The sequence below is a fragment of the Nylanderia fulva genome, unplaced genomic scaffold (genome assembly GCF_048542155.1).
Source record: "Nylanderia fulva isolate GAGA-0341 unplaced genomic scaffold, ASM4854215v1 Scaffold96, whole genome shotgun sequence".
In the NCBI taxonomy this organism is placed as follows: domain Eukaryota; kingdom Metazoa; phylum Arthropoda; class Insecta; order Hymenoptera; family Formicidae; genus Nylanderia; species Nylanderia fulva.
In genome coordinates this window covers 254,097-263,965 of record NW_028191090.1, presented here as the reverse complement: position 1 = coordinate 263,965, position 9,869 = coordinate 254,097, and the positions used below count along the sequence as shown (strand labels likewise).

The 9,869-nt window shown below is 24.5% G+C and overlaps 1 protein-coding gene across 2 annotated transcripts; it reads left to right on the top strand.

Moving 5' to 3' along the window:
* The first annotated feature begins 895 nt into the window (after positions 1-895).
* LOC114930283 (uncharacterized) lies at positions 896-5,663 on the top strand. 2 transcript variants are annotated; one of them, XM_029302036.2, is made up of 4 exons: positions 896-1,183; positions 2,094-2,353; positions 4,042-4,324; positions 4,848-5,663. In XM_029302036.2, exons 1-4 carry the CDS (start codon positions 1,159-1,161, stop codon positions 5,420-5,422), a joined length of 1,143 nt encoding a protein of 380 aa, XP_029157869.2. In that variant the 5' UTR covers positions 896-1,158; the 3' UTR covers positions 5,423-5,663. The 2 variants fall into 2 exon arrangements, with proteins under 2 accessions (XP_029157869.2, XP_085346200.1); XM_085490074.1 differs by having other exon boundaries at positions 4,042-4,333.
* Positions 5,664-9,869: the final 4,206 nt, after the last annotated feature.

Genomic DNA, 9,869 nt, shown 5'->3' with positions numbered 1-9,869 from the left:
ACTAACAACTTGTATTTAATTTCTTATCAGAACTTTTTAACGGACCGAAATATGATCATATAAAAATATGCGTTAGAAAGTTTGATTTTTTAAAAAATTTTTTTATCTTTTTTATTTCTTTTTCATAAAATCAGTAGTTTTTAAAAAAATTAAAATTAAAATTTTATTTTTATTTTTATTTTTAAAAAATAAGTTAAAGTAATTCCTCAAAGAGGGATATAAATGTACTTATATAATTATATAAGAAAAACCTTCTTAATTTTTTACAAAGAATTATTTCCTAAAGTTTTTCGCACTTATTTGAATGCGCTCGGGATATATATTAAATAAATTTTCAAAAATTTTTGCTATTTTATATACAAGTTCCGATTTTTTATCCACTGACCTCTCTTTTTCTTATTTTCTTCTGCATCATTTTTTTTTATATTTTTTGATTCTACATTTTTTCAGACGTATATTACGACCTGGACTTGCACATAAGCGAGTTACACTGCAAACGAACCTTGTCGATGTTTGTGTTGTTACCGGAATATTGCACGCGGATGCACAAGCAAGACCACTCTTTTCAGAAAAGTAATATTGTTAACGATTTGACCCAACTGCTCAAACAAATTTCGACCAAGGAGGGAATCCGCAAGTTGCGCTGTATTTTAGAAAATAACTCAACCAAGGAAAATTATTTTAATTTCATTATGTGGCCGAACTTCGAGATGAAGAAAGAGCTGCCGATCCACGAGCTGTTGACAGTCTTATGTGCCGAAGAATTATTGAATAGCGAAATTCAGATGGGCGATTCCGTGGTGGATGACGATTGTTATTTACACTGAGAAGAAGTATTTTCGGCTGTTCAGCCGTATCATCTATGAATCCAGGAAATCCTACGTTTGGCTGAACTACGACAAGCTGCATCGGAACATCTTTGCCGGGGAACTTAACAAATTCATCTTTCATGGTTGGCTTCATGCGCAGAATCGTCATTAGTCAATCGGAAATCCGAACGAGAACACATGACTTTAAACGATATTTGTTTTTTTCTCACTAAATGAAATTTCCCAACACCAACATCTTCCCAATTCGTTAAAGTTGGTCTATTATCAGCATTTCTCTCAGTCTACGTGATACAATCCAAGCAGCAACTTCGCCATTATATACACCACGATGGCGGAATATTCTACGTATAATCGTAAGTTCAAAAATATTATATAAAGTAACATAATAAATCTATCGCCAATTTATCTCTAATATAACAATTTAATAAATAATAGTAATAATATTAATAAAAAATATTTGTTTTAACGCAAATATTTCCTTTTTATTATATTTTGAATAAAGTTTTTCGATAATTTAACTTAGTGATAGTCATTTAATAAGTTTTGCGATCCGTTAATTTCAATTGTGGTAGAATAATGTGCTTTATTTAAAGGTCGGTTAACGTTGATTATATTTTTTCGATACACATAATAATTCATAGTGCTTATGTAGATATATTAGTAAACATGGGCAGATATTCCAATATCTTTCGGATACTGTTATTTAAAATTTCCTCCATTCCCTATTTCTTTCTCGATTGTCTTTTATTATTGAATTTTATATATTTAAATATAAATTAAATTAACATTCGACTTTTAGAAGTTGATGAACGGATATCTAAAGAATTTTTACTATTTCTTTTCTTCTATCTATTTTCAGATATAGATTATCAATTTATTTATAATAAAGTTTACATTATAAAGAATATTTGACTAAAGCGAGCAAAAATTATAAAATACATGTATCGCATATTTTCTCTAGTAATATTGCAACTTATTTATATTTTCTTCAAGAATATTTAAATAATTTTTTAGGATATACATCGTTGCTAATCTTTTATCGTATATTTTAACAAATTTGAAATTAAATTAAAAATTTTTGCAAAACAAATCATTGTCTTGCAAATTACTTGTCGAATAATTTTAATGCTATTTAAGTAGCATATTGAATTTAATTAGATTCTGATGAAATTGTAGAATAAATTATGACTTTCTGTTTGTAATATCTCTATTTGTCTTTTGTCAGTTCAGCTTAATCATCACATTTTCGTTCTCCATGTTTAGCAACAGCTCAGATAGGATATTTTGAATTCAACCTTAAATGTCTGCAGAAAATGATTTGTATAATGCCACAGAAAGAGTTTGTCTTTAGTTCAGACGGCTTATATGAGGGACTTATGATGGTTTATCGTGCATCCAGCAATGAGACCAAGGAACAATTGAAAAGTGTCCTCCAATTACCGATACATCTTGGAACAAAATTTTGGGCATTAGATAGAATTGTGGAAAATAGAGAAATGGAAGAACAAACAGAAGAAGATGTGGTAAAGAAATTTATCTGTTGTTGTATTAACATTTTTCCACAACATATGTAATTTAACCAATTATCACATGCATGATCAATGATTATTAAAGTGTTTAAATGTATTATTATATAACACGATAAAACTCAGATTATTCCTGCTTTTTCTAGTTGATAATATTGCTTTGTAGAAAATTAGCAATCGATTGAGGCTAAACGAAAATTTTAATAATTATATTAATTGTGAAATAAATTATTAAGCGGGACCAAAATTACTAATACGTTTCTAAAAGAAATAGAAAGTCCAAAATTAACAATTTCATATTCAATTAAATTTTGTCATTGAGCAATTTTTAAACAATAATATTTTCGACTATTGCGGAGGAATACTTAATCGGTACGATGCGAGTCGGAAATTAAATAATGAGAGGCTTTAATTGCATGAAACTGAAAGTATATTCGTTAAGAAAGCACAGTCTTAAAAAGTCGATACATGAATATTAAATCGCTCGGATTAACAATATACGTCCGTACGCGGTGACAGTCGATAACCGAATCTCTCCCACGCAAAATCGCTCCTCATATCTTTCGCCTCAAAAATCCATCTTCGATAGGCTTCGAGAGGCTTCGAAAATTTTCTGTTCGTTTATTTCCTTTGTCTCTTAACGTCTTAATATTTGTCTCCGTGCTTCTCGTCTTTTGTCTCTCTCTGTCTCGTCTGTTATGTTTTTATTTATATTTATTTGTGTCTCGGTACTTTTCGCATGTGTGTGGCCGTATTCGTATAAGTATTTTCGCTCGTTAATTTTTGGGAAGTATGTGACAATGTAATCGCCACAATATATATTTAAATATAAAGTATTATAATTACTGCTTTATTAATCAAAATATTTCAAACTAATATGCATAAATACGTCGATAATATTATGATTTTGTTAAATTATAATATTACATATAATGTTGTATTTAATAAAATTAGACTAAAATATAATGAAAATGATTATGTGGAATAATGTTGTGTATAATATAAATTTCTACTGTTAAAAATAAATCTATGTAATCTACAATTAAAGTTAAAGTCTTTTATTTCAAAAGAGAAAGATTTTAAAAATTGCATATATAATTTGACCTATTATTACATGCGCGATCAATGGATATTAAAATATTTATATAATATTATAACACAATGAAACTCAAATCATTCTTGCTTATTTTTAGTTTTTCAGATAGCTTTGTATAGAATTACGCAATTGATTGAGACTAATCGAAAATTTTAATAATTTTAATAATTTGTTAAATAATTTATTCAGCGGGGCCGAAATTACGAATGCATTTTTAAGAGAAATAGAAAGTCAAGAATTAAAAACTTTATTTTTAACTAAACTTTGTCATTGTGCATTTTGAACAATAATATGTATTTAAATATAAAATAGTATATAATTACTACTTTATTAATCAAAATAGTTCAATAAGCTAATATACATAAATATCTGAATAAGATAAGGATTATGTTATATTAAAATATTACATAATATTATATTTAATATTATTAAACTAAAATTCATTATGAAAATGATTATATAAATGAATATTGTATATATAATATAAAATTCTACTTTTAAAAATAAATTTATGTAATCCATAGATAAAGTCCTTTATTTAAAAAAGAAGAGAATAAAATCAAAAATTGTTTTATATTTATTGTCCCAGGTTGATCTCCATGCGATGGACGTTTATTGCAAAAATCATAGTTGTTGGATTCAAGACTCCAAATGTTATAAAAAAAAAAAACATATAACTCCTGAAAAATGCAGATTGTTTAATCGTTCCGAAATTCCTAATATAATGAATCATATTAATGAAGAATTGAAAAACGAGATGCAAATTAACATTCCTCAACCTGTGGTATTTAGAACATTCACTAACAATATGGACTTTATTTTATCGAACGATCTTCGGCTCAATATCCAACGTTCCCCTGTTAAGAAACACGGTATAACATGTAAATATATAATTTTTATGTTATTTATTATAAGTATATATTTTAAATCTCTCTAATCTAATTCTATATAATAAAATTGTTTTCTACTAATTTCATATTCAACTAATATTAACAAATATTATACACTATTATTTTTAAAAATAAATAATAATAATATATACATTATATTTTATTTTATAAATAACGTTTAATATAAAAATTTATATAAATAATATTAATCTAGTAAAAATTTTAGTATGATAAAACAATTTCTACAGTTGTTTAAAAGTAAATATAAACGCACGCACACACATGTACATTTCTCTAATTTATATGAATTTATATATATCATTTCCAAATTTTCAATATATGATTAAAATGTGATTAAGTCAATACATTTTTATCTTGAGAGTGCAAGAAACATATACGGATTTTTGAAAATTGTTGATATAAACAAAAATAGTATATGCAGCATTGTAATTCCGTTTCCATTAACTTTTATCGCTTTTTTTCTATAGTCTTACAATTTTTTCAGACATATCTCGCAAATTCGGCATGTTCGTGACTAGGATAGCATTAACATCGCGGACGTGGCTGTTCGCATTATTTCCAGTTACTCAGGAATTAACAAGACCTAATATCTGGAAAATTAATGAAGATATTTCTGGATTGGTCAAAAGATTGGCAACTAAAGAAGGAGCCGAAATGCTCCGTGAAATACTGTCTCCGAAGGTATCATTGGAAAAATTGCCGGATAAAAATACGATATACCCCGATTACTTCGAACTGGAGCACGAATTGCCAATCGATCAGTTGTTGGAAATGTTGGATATCAAACGTGTATTAAGTCCGGAAAAGGCCAGTTTGTTTGGTTTTACTGAAAAAAATCTGCACCTTGGCGGTGCGAATCATCGTGCATATATCAAGTTCACATCAAAAGACGTTACTGCTAATGCAATTAATATATTCTATACCAAATATGGAGGGTCCCTTTCATCTTTTCAAAAAAATAACAATTGTACTCAATGCAAAAATTCGTTTGTCTGGATGTTGCGTAACATTAATGAACATAAGATTCTTTTTACTGGCGTTACCATTAAAAATTGTTAAGTAACTTTCTCTTTGGCTTCTGTTTGAAATATTTTGAAAACAAAGTAGTACAACGACAATTGTTTATAGTGATGTATTCCTAATATTTTATGTCAATTTTGTAAAATATATTTTAATTATACAAAAGCTTAATTTTGATTTAAAATACTTTAGAATCACGTACTTGTTTCAAAATCTGCTAGCATTATTTATATTTTAGAATCATTTTGCGTTTTAAATACAAAATAAGTTTAAAAATATATCTTCGTCATACTTACATCATAATTTGTGTATCGTTGTATATAAAATATTAAATATTAAATATGTAAAATGTTAAATATTATTCTCATATTTCATCGATAATAGTACGTCGATCGAAAATTATGCATTTAATCTATTTACCAGAGTTAAATGCCGTTTTTTGAATTCGTTAAATATTAAATAAAATTTGAACATATACATGTTTGTAAACATAAGTTAGAATTGTCTTCATTAATATCTTTTTTTTATTACCATTATATATATTAATAATTTTATACTATCGTACTCTGTGTCTAAGATTATATTTAAATTTTAATTAAAAAAATATCATTGATACATGCAAAATAATTGTCGAATAAATTTTAAACATTTTGCTTTTCCTTTATCTTATATTTGATTATATAAATTGTCAATTATTATTATTAATTTATTAATTGCAATCAAAATTTATCTTAATTTTCTATTTATAATATTTCTATTTTGTCAATTTTACTTGTTTTTATTTTACCTATCCTTTTTTATTTGCCAGCGTAAACATTAACGGAGGAACGTTTTCGTTTCGCGATCGAATGTGAGAATAAGATCAAACAGCTGAAGCCGAGAGAGGACTATATATATATTTAATCCGAAAACGCATCTTGCGTTTATCAAACATCCCCATATGTAATTTAATCGAATATTGTTCATCAAAAAAAATTATCAAGTACAATAAGCAATAAATAATTTCTACCCATTTTTAAATTAAATAATAGAAACTATAATAAAAAAAATTCAAAATTTGTGTATTCCAGTTTGCATAAAAAAATAAAATTTCTAAACGCGATTTTTATGCAATATTAAAGATAAAATAAAAATAATATTGACGGAAATAAAGATTTTGGTAATAATTAAAAATAAAATAATTTTTATGCCAAACAAAGTTTCAATTCTTAAATTTGTCATCGAGCAATATTTTAACGCAATCAATCCATTTAATATCCAAAAAAATAATCGTGATATTTAATTCTGAATTTAATTTTATTTGCAATATAGATAAATTTGAATAAAGTAACTTGATAATTGTAGACTAGCCGACAAAAAGATCATCTCAAATAAATGTGTAAGGATTGTAAGCATATAATTCATCTCTTGAAATCATTTGATTTTTATATATGTAACATTTTTATTCAAGAATTGTCAATTAAATTTTAATATTATAAAAATTGGTGGTAAAAATGTTTGAAATTATTAAAAATATAATTCTGATTTTTTTTCTGCTTTGATATTTATTATATTTTCAAAACTTGAGCAAAACGGGACAACCCAAAGTGACTTTTATTCCATAAAAATATGAAATATGTAGGGTGTATTTTAATAAGTGCGAGAATTTTAGATAATTTTTAATCGAAAATTGAATGAAAATTAGTTTCTAAATATATATTCTTTAGAAAATATGTATATAAGGAAAGGATATAAAAGTATATTTTTATATATATATATAAAACAAACTCCCTCTAATTTTTGACAAAGGATCACCTCCTAAAATTTTTCATCTTTATTTTGAGATACACTTTGTATATATTACATAAATTCTTAGAAGTGCATAATATTTTATATTCAAGTATCGATTTTATAGGGTTCCACTAATCTCTTTTTCTCTTAATTCTTTTTGGATCATTTTTTTATACCCTTTTATTATTCTGTATTTTTCAGACGTATCTTACGACCTAGACTTGCACATATGCGAGTTACCCTACAAGAATAAAAACTTATCGATATTCAAAGTTGCTATCGTAATATTACACGCGGATGCACAATTAACGGCATTTTTTCGAAAAAAGCAATATTGTCAACGACTTGACCAAAATGCTCAAACGGCTGTCGACCGATTATTATTAATTTGTACTCTGCTTGCATTTAAGTTTTGTTGTTTTGTAATTTCTTAATATTTTAATTAACTTAAAAAGAGAATCTAAAATATTATTTAATAACTTAATAAATGTGTCGTACATATTTTTAAGCTTTAAGTATTAAAAGATCTAAGAACGAATCTATAACAAAATAAAAGAACGAATCTATAAGAAAAAGAACACAGAAAATGTTTTGAATAATATACGCTAATCGTTAAATATACATTTTTATTTTGTCAAGTTTCCTATGTGTTGTGTATAATTTTCTCTGTTTTAACTTATTATTGAAGCCTTAAATTATTGTTCCAGTATTGTAGGTACATTAATTATATCCTCTTCACACATCTTTTTTCCTATTTGCTAAAAATTGGTAATAATGAAAAAGGAAGTTTAGTATTTACTCGATGTTATACTTTTCATATACTTTTTTTATCATACTAGAACACAACCAGCGCGCGCTACGCGCGCGCCATTTAATTTATATTTATGTATATATATATTTATATACATATATATATATAATAAATTATATAATATATATAATAATTTAAATTATAAAATTTTAATTACGCCAAGTAATGTTTTTGACATAATCCAAATTTATGACTCAACTGTGTAAGTTATACATTATTTTCATTTTTAAAAGTGCAAGTAATATTTTTTTTTATATTTTATATATTATATAAAAAAAATCTTTTAAAAAGAGAAAAAGAGAGAAGTATTTTTTTATTATATATTATCTTTTTTCCTCCATTTCTATATACATTAATAATATAAATACTCTTTAATTCAAATAAAGTATTACACATATAAAAAGCTAATAAAAGCAGAAGTAATATTATGGTTATAAAAACTAATTTGTTTTAAAAATAAAAATAATATTAAAATTTTTTATTTATTATCGATATATACGAAACAAGGATGATAACTATATATGTATATGTATATTCATATGCCAAATATTTTTTCATCTACATTTTACAAAATGATATTTTATGTATAAATTTATAAATAATTTATGTCTGAGACATTTTGCTCTAAAATCAAAACTAAAAGAGTTATGTGGAGTGCACGTTTAAAATGACACATCCTGTATATATATATATATATATATATATATATATATATATTAAATTTTTAACTTCTTGAATTTGGTAATTTAAACAAAAATTAACGAGATATCAAATGTTTAATGTTTTCAATCTTTGAAATTCTGAAATAAAACTATAAATTAAAATAAGTAAAAAATTATTATAAAAAATAAAAATAAAATAATATTTAAAAAATGGGTTCCTCCAGCGAAGATTTGGAAACATTACAATAAGATGTTGAAAATTTATTAAGTGATGAAGATAAATCTAAAGTCGAATCAATTGACAATGAGTAAGTAAATTACGTATTTAAAGGTTAAAAAATTTCATATGAAAATTATATATTTTTTTTAAATGTAGTTAAAGCAACAAAAATTGTGTATAATTTTATTATTTATTTAGCTAGAATGCATAAATGTATTCTTGATTCGTTTTAACTACTTGAATCAATGTGGTTACACGTTCTCATGAGTAATTTTTTTATAATTTTTGACATTACTTTTTTTGCGTTCTTTAACAATTATCGTCTAACATAATTCAATTATTTATCTACGATCATAATATTAAAAATTTTTATATGTCTTTTTATTAATGATTTATTTCTCTATTCATCTCTGAATTATTATTCTTAATCGTTTCTAACTTTTATAATTTATAAATTATTTAATGTCATATAATATTAAATTTCTTTTAAATAATTTTTTCTATAATTTAATAAAAATAAAACAATAAGTTTAATCATTTTTTTACAATAATAATATCATTACAATTATAATATAACAAAACATTTATTATACGCTGTAGAATTCTTACGAAAAGTAATTATATGGAAATACAAAGGGAACCACAAAGTATACACGAGGAAATTGAACAATTGATAAGTTCAGTCGAATTATTTACGCCAAGTAATGTTTTTGACACAATTCAAATGTATGAGTCAACTGTGTAAGTTATACATTATTTTTATTTTTAAAAGTGCTAGTAATATTTTTTTTATATTTTATATATTAAATAAAAGAAATCTTTTAAAAAGAGAAAAAGAGAGAAGTATTTTTTAATTATATATTATCTTTTTTCCTCCATTTCTATATACATTAATAAATAATAAATTATTTTTAAAAAATTTTGTTTTAAAACAATATACTAATTAAATGCTTTTTAATTCAAATAAAGTATTACACACATATAAAAAGCTAATAAGAGTAGAAATAATATTACGGTTATAAA